Below are 15,163 nucleotides of genomic sequence, written 5' to 3'. Positions count from 1 at the left end.
CTGATGAAAGCCAGCACTAAAATTGATCAAAAATTGGTTTCACAGATGTTGAAAAATGTGACCTACAGCTATCCGTAGGTGTCCCTCTGCAATACAGAGGTAGATAAGACCAGATATAGGCTTTATATTACTATAAAGAAGTTACCACATGACCTGTGGGTGAACATTTTTCACACATCACTCACTCTCTCTCTCTCTCACCTATCAGTCCTTATCCTCAAAGAAAACTGTAACATCACTTTCAAAAGATGAGCCTGGGAACTTGAATTCATAACTTTGCTAGACACTAAAAATCATGGACTGAATAGAGAAACTGTATTTATGTCTCATTACAACAATCTGTCACTTTCTAACAACCCCTCACAGCTTTCCCTCCCCTCTCTTTCCTCTCTATGACTGGAGGGCATTAATAGGCCACTTCACCTTGAATGGTCTCTTGAAATGTGTGTTAGCTACACATGCTAAACAAACCGTTCCACCTTTTGTTTGGCTGTGACACACCAAGTTAGTTTCCCAAACATGCAGAAGAACACTGTATGAGCTCAAAAGCTTGTTTCTCTAAAGTTGGTCCAATAAAAGGTATCACTTTACCCACCTTGATACCATAAAAAAATGCTAGCTTTCTTTTATATATCAAAGAAGAAAAAAGGGCATAATTTTCACTTTTGAAGTCACTTATAGCCAATAATGTTTCAAAAATAATCAACACATTCTCATGCCAGTGTATCTATCCCTCCCATCACCATGACACTATTCATCATCAAGGCCTGGGCCAAAACAAATAAATGTGCTGTATCATTCTATAATTTTTACACACTGAAAATTATCAAGCAGCACTGTGGCATCCAATAAAGATAAAAAAAAATGTTTCCATAGTTACTTCAGTTGCTTACTTGTCTTATTTAGCAAAATGCCAGATTTCATGTTTAAAAGTAAAAGCTATTTGTATTATAGTTAAAAACAGCATTCGATGAGTGATCAGATTCTACTTTTGCCTCAAACAAACCTGATCTTGTTACAATTTGCAAAAAATGAACTACTATTATACTTGTAGTTCATCTATTTTTTCATCCTTGTGAAATTTGTAGACGAAATATATCTAAAACTCAGAACCTAAGCCACACTCTCAAATACCATTAAATGCAGCTATTTACAGTTATAGACTATGGAAAAATTGTGCATACCTATCGTATCAGCTTTACTAAATCTTCGTGTCACAACATTGTTCATGTTTCCATTTTCACACAGCTTTAATTCTGTTAGATAGACTTCTACTTTGCAGTGCTTTACAAACATACCCTGTTCGACCACCTGAAAAAAACCCAAAAAACAACAGATCAGTGTCGGCTATGAATCTAAATACATTTAGATACACATACTTACATGTACTTGTTTTTAGAAACCTCTTTAGGAAACTAAAAAACACAGTGAACATAAAAAGGTACAAATTATATTAAGCCAGTTATAAATGCCAAATATCAGAAATAAAATGATCGTAGAACATTTTTAGAAAACATTCAGTACCTGAAAAAGTTGAGTTTTCTGACAACTATTTCTTTTTCTGTGAATTGTATATGTACATGTTAATTCTAAATATTATATATTTACCTACGATACAGGCATGCATATAATCCAAATGTACATTAATAAAATCGGAAATTTTTCAGTTTTAAAATCTGTTTAGTCCGAGTTAGATCCTTGAAATATTAAAACTTTTTTTTACTAGTTCCATATATTAAAACCATGACAGTTAGAAATTCCTTTTTTTTTTTCTTACTACCAATAGAACTTTAACTACTGTAACAATATATTGACAATTCTGGATATTATATAACACAGACTTTTTAAACAAACATCGTACATAAGCAAGAACTGCCAGCCAGATCATTCATCTATGTTTTGATAGTGGACATATTCGTTTTTGGCTTCTTCCACGCAAGTTATTTTAAAATTTGTTCTTTACATGTTTACTTTGCAATATCCACTATCAAACAGAAAAGCAGCTAGGGAAACATGCAAATTAATCAAAGTAAAATCCAGAAAAAATATTCACAGTCACCTCTTAAATATATTTCCTTTTGATCCTTCAAAGTGTAACTGCAGTACTTAGTCATGTAGACTGTTCTGAAAATAGCCATCAACTTGATATATGATACATCAGACAAATACGGTAAAAAAGAAGGCACCAAATAATTGCTAGGAGGGATCTGCTTTACCAAACCTGCTTAAGAGCAAGCACTACAGGAAAAATATGCATCAATGAACTATTCACCTAGTGTTTAACAATTAGCCTTGAGCTGTAATGACTACCAACTGGTGTCAGTATTTAACTACAATGCATCTTAACACAAGTTTAAAATCTTATCTACTCTGGGGTTTTTATATCTATGCAAGGGCTTCAGTGATGTAGACTGTGATTTACTTTGATGCGGCTTACCCTCAGATTAAGGCAACGCTAAAGCATGAGCATAGCATTGACCATGCTCTGCTGTTTTATCCAAAAGAGCCACACTAGGCAACATCAAGAACCTAGTACGTTGCGATAATAATCTAAATTTGGGTACACCTCTTCAAAAGGTGAGTGGAGAACATGGCTGTAAAGCATACGGGATAAAAAAAAAAAGTAAATAGTCAAATGAGGAGACTGCTTTCCAGCCATCAAAGAAAAAGCACCCCCAACCCTTACAGAATGATTAAAGATGAAACAGGACAGAGAAATCAATGAACAAATGGAGGGGGGAGGGAGGAGAAATGAAGAAGATAAAGAGAGAAAATGTACCTGTAACTGTTGCATGAAGATACATTTCATCTGATTCCCACTAATGGTTCCAAATATTTGAGAGAATCTTGGCAAAATCTCTCTTTGAGCAACTCTACCCTAACAGTTCCAGAAGAGTGCAGTTGTGCTATTCTACTTAGACACTTATGTTATCCCTGGTACTCTATTGGTCAGTCCCTTCTAAGGACCCCCATAATAGTCACTGGTGAAAAAGGGGGAAAAAAAATTAACAATGCAAAATTACAGAACCTTTACCGAAGTGCAGAGGAAGGAGAGAAACTGTTCTTCTGCTGAAATGTATATGTTCAGACACTAATAATTATAGGTAAATCATCTCTGAAAATAAACATCCTGATGTATTTTTACTCTTACAAACTAAGTTCCAAGGATGTTTCTTTAAAAATAAAATAAAAACAAAATAATAGGCAGGGCAGCATGTAATGATAAATAAAAAGTTGAGTCCATTACATACAACAATTTCAATTTCTTGAGCTCCATGCCTCTCACAAAAGAGAGGGGAATCCATGAAGGCGTGAGCCTTCTTCTACAGATCCAGCTGGCACTTGCCCATGAAAGGTGAGCTGTCAGCATTACAGACAGGTAAATTCTGTGTTCAAGGTCACTGAAGTCACAGTGAGGGCCTGCTGTGACAAACGTCCAAGACTTAACCATAGAAGACTATCATCAGAAACAAGACTACAACTATAACCATTGACTACTACAAATTGAAAGTATTTCATATTGGGCAACTTGGAAACGGTCGCGGTAGCATAAATATATTAATACACCTTCAGTAACTGGTCCAGAATAAGCAGCAAAGAGTCCTGTGGCACCTTATAGACTAACAGACATATTGGAGCATGAGCTTTCGTGGGTGAATACCCACTTCGTCGGATGCATGTATCCAACGAAGTGGGTATTCACCCACGAAAGCTCATGCTCCAATACGTTCGTTAGTCTATAAGGTACCACAGGACTCTTTGCTGCTTTTACAGAACCAGACTAACACAGTTACCCCTCTGATACTTGGTCCAGAATAGGATGCCTTAAAATCACTGTCCTGAAAATCCAAATGCAATCTCCAAAAAGCTTCTTAGCTATCTTTTATATAAAATGGGAAGAAAAGCAATACTGTACGAGTACATACAAGAGTGGTTTGTGCCAAGGCTTTCTGGGCAGACTGTGCCTAAGGAATCAGCTCTCAAGCAGTCCCCAGATATGTCTGGGCCTGGAGGGAGGGCGTGCATGCATATCCTGACTAATGTGTTCAGAACTTCAGCAGGACCAAAGGCCTCACTTCTGGCAGCAGAACAGTGCTTTGGTGCTAAAAACTGGGACACCATTCAAAGCAATTTGCTGAATAGAAGATATTATGAGTTTATTTATCACATATGAGGAACCATCATGTGATCTACTGGTGCCAACTTTATTAGGTCTGGAACAGCTCTTCATTAACATTGGATTCACACTTCATAATTCAAAATTATAAAAGGCTGACCTTGTCTGATTTTTTATATTACAATTGTGAAAAGTACACCACAGCTAATAAAATTTAGATTTTTCAGCACTGTCTTACAAGATTATTTGCACTGAGATTCACCAGCCTCTAAAGTTTAAGGCTTTCTTGAAAAATAACAGGATTCAGTTCAATCAAAAAATATCACCCATCCTTCTTCAGCTTTGTTAAGTTTTTTCATTCCTAAAAATCCAAATATTAAAAAAGCCCAAATAGGTGACTGTATTAACTAAAACAATACTAGGTTGATGTATTTATCATGGACAAGACTTTGTGAGCTCCCAATATGCAGAACTCCAACTGATTTCAATAGGGCCACTAGTGTCTGCAGGACTACATTTAGGATAATCTTAGTTTCACAATGTTTAATTTTAGAGCGTACCTTGCGTGCTATTGGCTCCTGACCTTCCATCAGTGTGTACCAGCTAACTAGTTTATTCCAGCCTTCAGTTGGCAGAAGGATATAGTCCAGCTCATCAATGAGATGCTCCTTGAGAGACTGAGAGTCACCATCTGAGAGAGAGAGAGAGAGAGAGATATTTTTAATCCATAGTTACGACCATGTTTGTCATCACTGGTGTTTTTGATGTACCGCTACATTAATACTGAAAATACCAATCAAAAATGTAATAATTAACTGTTTCTCAGAAATATACTCTTTTCTTGGTGTTTGAAATTCAATAGCCAAATAATGTTAACATTATGACTGAATGAAAGCACCAAGCTGTAATTTATAAATATTGGGGGGGAAAGCGATGTTTAGCAATGAAGTCTCCAATTTAAGGATGGCTGGACTGCCGTAGTTTATTTCTATTAATTGAAATGGATATAAAATCCATAACCATTCTGGACATGCAGTTTAGTCATCAAGATGGCACCCATCCTACATAGCACTTTGACATACAATAATGTTCTTACTGTAAAAAGTAAATCCACAACACATGACATAGTCCTAGAAAAAGAGAAGTTACTTACCTTATACAGTAACTAGTGTTCTTTGAGATGTGTAGTCCCTGTCTATATTCCATTGTGACTGAGCATGTGGCTCCATGTGCCTAAGACTGAAAGATTTTTGTGAGTCTCGTCCATTGGTCAGCGCTTGAGCCCTTGTCTTCCTCATGCTCCTAACCACGGGCCTAAGGGTAGTTTGGACCAATGGCTTCTCAAGTTCCTTTTCTACCATATATCATATCGAAAGATCTGAAGCAGAGGGGGAGGAGAGCAGGAGAACGCAGATAGGGACCACATCTTGAAAAAACTCCAGGTACGGTACTGCACAACTTTCTTCTTCAAGTGTCGGTCCCTAAATGTATTCCACTGTGGGTAACTGATAAGCAGTGCTTATCGAGGAGGAGGGCACGATGACCTCTGTGATACTACTGACTGGAGTATTTCTGTACAGAGAAATGCATCAGCTGCAGACGCCTGCACTAACTCATGATGTCTTGAAAAGGTATGCCCTGAACCCCAAGTAGCCACTTTACAGATTTCAGCCAGAGGAACACCTTGAAGGGAGACTACAGAGGCCACCTGGGTTCTAGCAGAGTGAGCTCTCTCATCTTGTGATGGAGGAATGTCTGTCAATTTGTACACAACAGAATGCATCTGAAATCCACCTGCAAAGTCTTTGGGAGAAAACTACTTCCCCTTCTCCTTTGTTCTGTGAATGACATCAATAGTCCAGGCAATTTCCTAAATGGTCTTGTTTTTTGTAGGTAGAATGCCACAGCTCAATGGCTGTCCAGGGAGTGAAGCATTTGGTTTTCATTAGTGGCATGTGCAGTTGGGAAGAAAGTACAGAGATGGACTGCCTGATTCAGATGAAAATCAGAGATGATTTAAAGAATAAATTTAGGATGTAGCCTCAGAGCAATCAGGCCTTCCAAAAAAAAGTATCATGATCAAATGGATGAAGATAGAAGAATGACAGGTGCTGATAGCTCCCTTATAGGGTCTCTTGGCACTTAAGTGAGAGACCGAAGGGATGAAGATATTCCAATATGGTAGGCATGTTGGAGTCCTCTGCGGTTATCTAATGACTGTCAAGACCACGTTGAAAACCATTTTTGCGCTCGGCTATGTGGCATTTTCTAGTGGACTCTTTTCTACTATTGTTATGTATGGGCTGAATTACTTCAGAGCATACATTTTTTAGATTTGACACCCAACCAGAAAACAGGCTGTCAGTTAGAAGGAAGCCAGATTGGGATGCTGACTCTGCCTCTGTCCTGGGTCTCAAGGTCTGGAAACTGATGTATGTGTGTATTGACATCTGAAGAAAGTTGGAAAACCACAACTGTCTGGGTCATTTGATAGCAATAAGAATGACCTTGTACCATTCTCTCTGATTTCCTTAGAACCTAATGTTAAGAAAAATTGATGGGAAGGTATACAACAGTTACTTTGACCAGGAAATTAGGAGTGCGTTTCCTCTGGAGTCTTGCCCTTGACCCCACTGGAGCAGTAGACTGCATACTTCCTGTTGGTGGGATGCAAAAAATGTCCCAGGACGGGGATCCGCAATGGCAAAATGCATGCTGTGCCATGGAATTACATAGCTCCCATTTGTGGTTCTAAAAGAAGGATCTCCTGAGGCTGTCGACTAAACGTGTTGTACATCTCTGGCAGATGTTCTGCCAACAGGGTGATCCAGTGGCAAATACACCAGTTTCAAAGTTTTACAGCCTCTACAGATCTTGCTCCCATTTGTTTGTTGGTGTAGAACACTGTTGACACGTCTGACATCAGTTGAATATTTAGGGGCTAAATGAGGGAGTGAAAATGTTTGCATGATTTGCATATTGGCCACAGTGCAAGCAGGCTTAGGTGAGTCTGGAAGACCTGTGGAGATCATGCTCCTTGAGCTATTTCAGGGGGAACCCCAGCCTAAGAGGGGACACCTCCCCCACAACTCATTCTCCCACCCTGATAGAAACGCTTGCATCTCAGGCACATGAAGTACATGTGCACCTACAGTGGAATACATATGGGGACCAGCAGCCAAAGAACAACCAGAAGGTAGAGGAGACACCAGACAAGAAAATATGCAAGGAAGTTCCATTATCAGAAATACATCTTTTAAATTTCAATTATGAAAGGGTTTTCTTTTGATTTAGAACATGTCATACAATATTACCAATTATATACATTCTACAAGTACATTAGACAATATACATTACATGTTACATTATAACGTTCTACAAATGCATTAGAAGCAAGAGGAAGACCACGGACAGGGTAGGCCCGTTACTCAATGATGGGGGAAAAAAGAACAGAAAATATGGCAATGTCAGAAGTGCTTAATGACTTCTTTGTTTCAATTTTCACCAAGAAGGTTGGTGGTGATTGGATGTCTAACATAGTGAATGTCAGTGAAAATGAGATAGGATCAGAGGCTAAAATAGGAAAAGAACATGTTAAAAATTACCTAGACAAGTTATATGTCTTCAAGTCACCAGGGTAAGATGAAATGCATTCTAGAATACTCAAGGAGCTAAGTGAGGAGATATCTGAGCCATTAGCAATTATCTTTGAGAAGTCATGGAAGACTGGAGAGATTCCAGATGACTGGAAAAGGGGCAATATAGTGCCAATCTATAAATAGGGAAATAAGGATAAGCCAGGAAATTACAGACCAGTCAGCTTAACTTCTGTACCCGGAAATATAATGGAACAAATAATTAAGCAATTCGAGAACACCTGGAAAATAATAAGGTGATAAGTAACAGTCAGCACGGATTTGTCAAAAACAAATCGTGTCAAACCTACCTGACAGCTTTCTTTGACAGGGTAACCAGCCTTGTGGATTGGGGAGGAAAGGGAGAGGGGGAAGGCAGTAGATGTGGTATATCTTGACTTTAGTAAAGCTTGATGCTGTCTCACACGACCTTCTCATAAATAAACTAGGTGGAGCTACTAGATGGAGCTACTATAAGGTGGGTGCAAAATTGGTTGGAAAACCATTCCCAGAGAGTAATCATCAGTGGTTCACAATCACGTTGGAAGGACATAACGAGTGGGGTCCTGCAGGGATCAGTTCTAGGTCCGTTTTTGTTCAATATCTTCATCAATGATTAAGATTATGGTATAGAGAGTACACTTATAAAGTTCACGGATGATACCAAGCTGGGAGGGGTTGCAAGTGCTTTGGAGGATAAGATTAAAATTCAAAATGATCTGGACAAACTGCAGAAATGGTCTGAAGTAAATAGGATGAAATTCAATAAGGACAAGTGCAAAGTACTTTTTTGAGGAAGGAACAATCAGTTGCACACATACAAAATGGGAAATGACTGCCTAAGAAGGAGTACTGCAGAAAGGGATCTGGGGGTTATAGTGGACCATAAGAAAAATATGAGTCAACGATGTAACGCTGTTGCAAAAAAAGCGAACATCATTCTGGGATGTATAAGCAAGAATGTTGTAAGCAAGATACAAGAAGTAATTCTTCCACTCTACTTCATGCTAATTAGCCCTCAAACCCCCTGTTCCAGCCTGGAGCCCCCTCCTGTTTATATTCAAATGGCAGAAGTCTCATTAAAAGTATCAGTGAGTAGAAATAACTTTAATATGTTCAATTAGTTGATAAATTCTAACTCTAGAAGTAGCTTTGTATGTGATGTGGCTCTCAAAATATTTTGGTCAAAGACAAAAACAAAAAAATGGCTCTTTTTTGAAAGGTTGCCGACTCCTGGTGTAGGTTAGTACTGAACCTCAAACTGACCCCTCACAAGGAACATCCCCCCTGGATTGCATACAATCTTTCAACCCATTATGTATCTACCTTATAATAATTTAATCTAAACCATATTTCCCCAGTTTGCTTATGAGAATGTCATGTAAGACTGTGGCAAAGGCTTTACTGTAATCAAGATACATCACATCTACTGCTTTTCCTATCCAACAGGCCAGTAACACTGTGAAAGAAAGAAATTAGGCTTGTTTGTCATGATTTATTTCTGACAAATCCATGTTGGCTAGACCTTATAACTAAGGATATCATTTTGTCGCGGAGGTCATAGATTCGGAGACTTTAACAGACCTCTGTGACTTCTAGCTCTGGCAGTTGTGCTCCCTCACCCCTGTGCGGTGGCTGAGCTTGGGCAGTGAGCCACCTCTTGCCCCAGCTGCAGCAAAGCAACAGCTGTCAGCCTTAGGTGGCACGGCTCGTGCAGTCAGCCCTGTGCTGTGGCTTACATGATTTATTGTTTATTGCCTGCGTCCTGCCTATGAATTTTAATAAAAATCCCCATGCCAAAATTTTAGCCTTACTTATAAACGCTAGGTGTATAAACCACTAGGTGCTTACTGTGACAGAGTCGAGAGAGACTCCCCAGTGAGAGAACAGGGCATTTGAACCTCAAATAATCAACAATTAGATGAATTGATTGTATACAATATTACAGTTATAAAAGTGTATCAAGTAATGTCTTATGAAAGTCTGTGACACCCTAGTGATTAATATGCATTGTGAAATGTATGCATTATCTCCATTTACTGAATTATGGATACCCACTGATATTATGCTTTAAAGTCTGTGATCAAACACAGATTTTCTCCTGAACAGGAGGGAAGATAGCCATCTTCGTGTCTACAATGTAAATTAAGCATTATGGTATCAAACCAACATAAGACCCATTTTCATATCAAATAGCAGTGGGTGGGAAGTCAACAGGATGGAAGAACAGAAGGAAGCCTCCCTGCCTCTGATAACAGGGTAAATGAAATTTGTGAGATATAAGCAGAAACAGAAAGCGACTTTGGTATCCATCACTTGAGGAGCTGAAGGAGCCAGAGCTCTTGAAATCACAGAATGTTGGATCCTTCAGCTAAGAAGGCTGAAGTCTCTGGGAATAAAATATAGGTGAGAAACCTGCTTGCGAAAGACTAACTGCTAAAATTAAATTTTACTCTTAGAAGCATATTTCTACTTCTGTTGGTTTGTAACCATGTCTATATTTATTACTTATACTTGGTATCACTTAAATCTATGACCTTTTGTTTAATAAACTTGTTTTACTTTTAATATAAACCAAATTCAGTGTTGAGATTGAAATAAAAGTGTTTGTCAACCCCAGTTAAATTTATGAGTTGTTGTTTACCAACTCTTTCAAGGAGCAACAACCTTTAATTCTGTGAGCGTTCCAGAAAAGGGCTGGATACAACAGGGCAGACATTTTTGGAGAAATTAGTTACTGGGCAGGTTTTGGGGTCACCATGCAAAAAGTAATTGGGTGATGGAAGCCAGGGTGTGACCTGCATACTTGTAAGCTGGCTGTGAGCATCAGGGCCACCTGTGTCTTCAGCATAGCTCTGAAGGCACCCAGAGTTGCAGGGCATGGAGTGACAAGCCCTTAGTGGTCTGGGTTGAACCCCAAAGCATCACATTTAAAAATTGTACAGTAAGTTGTTCCAGTATCTTTCCATGTATTGAAGTTAGGCTAGCCAGCCTATATATAGCTCCCTGGGTCCTCACTGTTCCCCTTTTTAAAAGGCATATACTATGTCTGCCCTTGTTCAGTTTCTGAGACTTTGCCATCCTTCATGAGTTCTTGAAGATAATTGCTAATGGTTCCAAGATTGCTTCAGCTAGTTCCTTAGATTCACTAAGATGAATTTCATCAGACCCTGATGATTTGAATACATCTAACTTACCTAAATATTTTTTAACCTGTTCTTTCTCTATTTTGGCTTGCATTCCATCATTCTTAAGATTACTGTGAAATGCTCAGGGAGATTAGAGAAGCTCCAAATGCAGAAAACAATAGCAGCTGAGGATTTCAGCTGTCCTTGTATTGATTGGGTATGTGTCACTTCAGGAAGTGATGAGAGAGAAAACTTCTAGATACCACAAAAGACTGCTGGTTAGAGCAGCTTGTCCTGGAACCCAGAAGGAGAGAGACAATTCTTGATTCAGTCCTAAGCGGAGCACAGGATCTGGTCCAGAAGGCAAATATAGCTGAACTGCTTGGTAATAGTGACCATAAGGTAATTAAATTTAACATTTGTTGGAGAGGGGAAGTGCCAAAGGAATCTCCCACAGTAACATTTAACTTTAAAAGGGGGAACTACACAAAAATGAGAAGGCTACTTAAATGGAAATTAAAAGAAATGGTCGCCAGGCTGAAATCTCTGCAAACTGCACAGAGACTATTTTAAAATGCCATAATAGAGGCACAAACTAAATGCATACCCCAAATAAAAAATTACCAAGCAGTAAGAGGAACAAAAAAATGCTACCATGGCTAAACAGTGGAGTAAAAGAGGCAGTTAGATGCAAAAAGGAATCCTTCAAAAATTCAAAGTCAAATCCTAGTAAGGAAAATAAAAAGGAGCAAAACTCTGGAAAGTCAAGTATAAAAGGAAGGCCAAGAAAGAATTTGAAGACCAACCAACAAAAGACAAAAGCTAAACAGCAATATTTCTTTTAACTACATCAGAAGCAGGAAGCCTGCCAAACCATCAGTGGTGCCACTGGAAGATCGATGAGCTAAAGGAGCACTGAAGGAAAACAAGGCTGTTGCAGAGAAGCTAAATGAATTCTTTGCATTGGTGTTCGCAGCAGAGAAATATGGGGGAGATATCCCCACTCGAGCAATTCATTTTAGGTGACAAATCTGAGGAACTGTCCCAGATTGAGGTGTCAATAGAGGACATTTTGGAACAGGTTGATAAATTAAACAGTAATATATCACCAGGAGCAGATGGCATTCACCATACAGGAAATTGCAGACTAGCTGTGGTATGTAATCTGTTGGTTAAATCAGCCTCTGTACCTGATGACCGGGGAATAGCTAATGCAGTGGTCCCCAACCTTTGTCGCCAGTAGCACATTCATGTTTTCAGAAGAGTATGGCGGGCATCAACAATTTTTCAAGGCTTATTTTGTATTTGCACATTAAATAATAAGAAAAACTTGATATTTAATATTACATAATATATGAATCATAAGATAAAAAAGGTAATTGTACATGTAAAAAGTATTAAATTATTCGTCAATTACTCTTTCACCTCACCACGTGAATTTGCTTTTTATCTACCTATAAGAAAAATTAAGGAGTTTTTACAAAATAAATATCAGTCTTCATCTTATTTATTTTAAAAAAGTAAAACATTGTTGAACTGCTGGTCCAAATATATTTATTATTCTTACTTTAACATAGATAGCCAGTTATGGTTAATTAAAAATATTCTTTGTATTGTTACTTGTATCTGTATTCCAATAAACAAACAAACAAACATGAAAAAAGTTAAACACAAGTTAATCATATGCGCTCATCAGCACTTAAAGGAAAATAGGTATCATTAATTCACATGATTTTTCTAATAAAGTCAGTGTGATTTTTGGCACTGCATTTCTTCAGCCAATTTTTCATAGTTGGGAGAGTAGAATGATATTTCCATTCGTAAGCAATCATCAAGATGGGCTTCTGTAAGCTGAGATCTGTATTTTGATTTTATGATGTTCACTGTTGAAAACAGAACTTTCCACAGATAAGTGGAACCAAAATAAGATTTTATTTTGTATGCTACATTTTTTAAGGTAGGAAACTTTTTTCGGTAAACCAGATTCCAAAAGTTTTCATCTGGTGCGCAGGATTTTAGAACAATATCATTTTGAAGGTCCAAAATCTCCAGTTCCACATCTTCTGTTCTTACTTGAATGAGACTTGCAATGCAGCCATTTCTGTTACCTCTATTTGGCAAGTAAAAAGGATTCACAAGAAAGGCAACTACAGGCTCAATGATGGTGAACTGTTGAAATCTCTTTTCAAATTGTTCCAGAACTGTTTGAATGTGGATAACAAATGGTGATGGGTTAAAATCACTGTCACAAACCATTTTTTTCATACTTGGGAAATGTTCAAGAGACTTCGTCTTCATATGTGACATTCACAAGATCAGTTTTGCTTTGAATGATTTTACATTTGAGCCACATGTTTGTCTTTTCCCTGGAGCTCAAATTTAAAACGTTCAATTTGTCACTGATGTCGGCAAGAAAAGCCAAGTCCATTAACCAGCTGGAGTCTTCTAGTTGCTCGAAGGTTCGATTTGTGGGCTTCAGAAAATTCTTTGATCTCTTCTATTAGCCTTAAAAAACGTGCAAGAACTTTACCTTTGCTCAGTCATCGTACTTCTGTGTGCAAGATAAGATCAGATTGTTTATCATCAACATCTTCCAACAGGGCCTTAAAAAAAGTCAGTGTTGCAAAGGTTTCGCTTGAATAGAGTTAATTATTTTAATAACGATATTCATGACATGTTGAAAAAAGAGAGAACTTTGACACACAAAGCTTCTTGGTGGATAATGCAATGATAAGACAAAGTTCGGAGAGGATTCATTCTTCTTACAGAGCGCAATGAATCCATTGGTGCTGCCCATCATTGGTTCTGCCCATCATTGCTGGTGCCCCATCAGTGGTGATCGCAGACAGCTTGTGTAGTGGCATACTAATTGATGATGCATATGATTTGAATAAATTATTGATGTCCTCACCCTTTGTTCGCCCTTTCATAGGCAATACTTTTAGTAACTCTTCTTTTACGGTGAAGTCACTAAATACCATCCTCATCATAACTGCCAACTGCACTGTATCCGATATATCTGTCGACTCATCGAATTGCAGTGAAAACCAGTCACATATTTCCAAGTCATCCTTTAGCTGAGTTTGCATGTCGCTTGAAATTGCATGTATCATCCTCTTAACTGTGTTGTCTGATAACTGTAAGTCTCATACTGCCGACAAAATCTCACCTTTGTTAGGAAATCCTGGAAACAGGCAATCAGCACCCATCAAAAATGCTTCCTTCAACAATTCACCATCTTGAAAGGGTTTTTTCTTCTTTGCGAGCAGATGAGCAATTTTAAAGGAAGCAATAGTAGCACCTTTAGTCTTTACCTCTTGTCTAGTGAAAACAGATTGCTGGGCAGATAGGTTTGATTTGAGTTGATTAATTTTCTTCTCTCTCAACTCAGATTTAAGTGGATGGCTAATGTCAAAAGAGCCGCGATTAGTTTGGAAATGGCGTTTGACATTATGTTTTTTCGGCACTGCAACAGAACTCCCGCACAATAAGCAAACACATTTCCTTTTATTTTCAATAAAGCAATAGGATTCTTCCCACCCTGGGTTAAAATAATATGTACGTTGTCTTTTATTTGAACCACTCATTTTGGAGCAAAATGTTAAAAAAAATAATAAGTTGCAAAGCACAAGAAAACAGCAGTATCAGCGTCGGAAGAATACTCACACACAGGGCCGGCTCCAGGCACCAGTGGAGCAAGCAGGTGTCTGTGGCATCACATGCTGCGGGGCAGCATTCAGTCCATTCTGCAGAGGTGGAGCGTGCTTTTTGTTTTTGTTTTTTGGCGGCAGTTCTGGGCACTGCAGCAAGAAGCTGTGAGGACAGAGAACACCAGCGCCCGCAACCTGCAACCTCAGAGTACTCTGTCCCCAGCAGGCGCAGGGCCCTGGCTTCTCTCCCCTGCTGGGCACTAGGCAGGCCCAAAGCCTGACAGCCAGTGCCTGCAGCGCTGGAGTTCTCTGTTCTCAGCAGGCACAGAGTTACAGCTTCTCTGCAGCCCTGGAGTTCTGTCCCCGGCAGGTGCGAGGTCGCAGCTTCTCTGCGGCCCCGGAGTTCTCCGTGCCCGGCAAGCTCGGGGCCACGTCTTCTCTTCTTGAAGCTGGACAGAAGCCGCGGCCCCACGCCTGCTGGGGATAGAGAACACCAGCGCCCACAGCCCCGGAGTTCTCTGTCCCTGGCCGGCGCGAGGCTGTGGCTTCTCTCCGGCTTAGCCGCAGCCCCGCGCCTGCTGGGGACAGAGAGCACCGGCGCCCGCAGCCCTGCAGTTCTCTGTCCCCGGCAAC

General features: G+C 39.2%; 1 protein-coding gene across 8 annotated transcripts in view; it reads right to left on the bottom strand.

Moving 5' to 3' along the window:
- USP15 (ubiquitin specific peptidase 15) overlaps positions 1–15,163 on the bottom strand; it is a 131,695-nt gene that overhangs the window by 90,249 nt on the left and 26,283 nt on the right. For all 8 annotated transcript variants that reach the window (XR_007769402.1, XR_007769420.1, XR_007769426.1 and 5 more), the window contains exons 3-4: positions 4,678–4,808; positions 1,185–1,311 (exon numbers count right to left, since the gene is read on the bottom strand). Coding sequence is in view for 5 of the 8 variants with exons in the window: in XM_050923363.1 (XP_050779320.1) it covers positions 1,185–1,311; positions 4,678–4,808 (258 nt within the window). In the remaining 3 variants the exon portion in view is untranslated. The remainder of the gene's footprint in view (positions 1–1,184; positions 1,312–4,677; positions 4,809–15,163) is intronic.

The sequence above is a fragment of the Gopherus flavomarginatus genome, chromosome 1 (assembly GCF_025201925.1).
Source record: "Gopherus flavomarginatus isolate rGopFla2 chromosome 1, rGopFla2.mat.asm, whole genome shotgun sequence".
NCBI lineage: Eukaryota > Metazoa > Chordata > Testudines > Testudinidae > Gopherus > Gopherus flavomarginatus.
The sequence above is the reverse complement of the archived record's forward strand: the minus strand, read 5'-3'. Positions and strand labels throughout refer to the sequence as shown.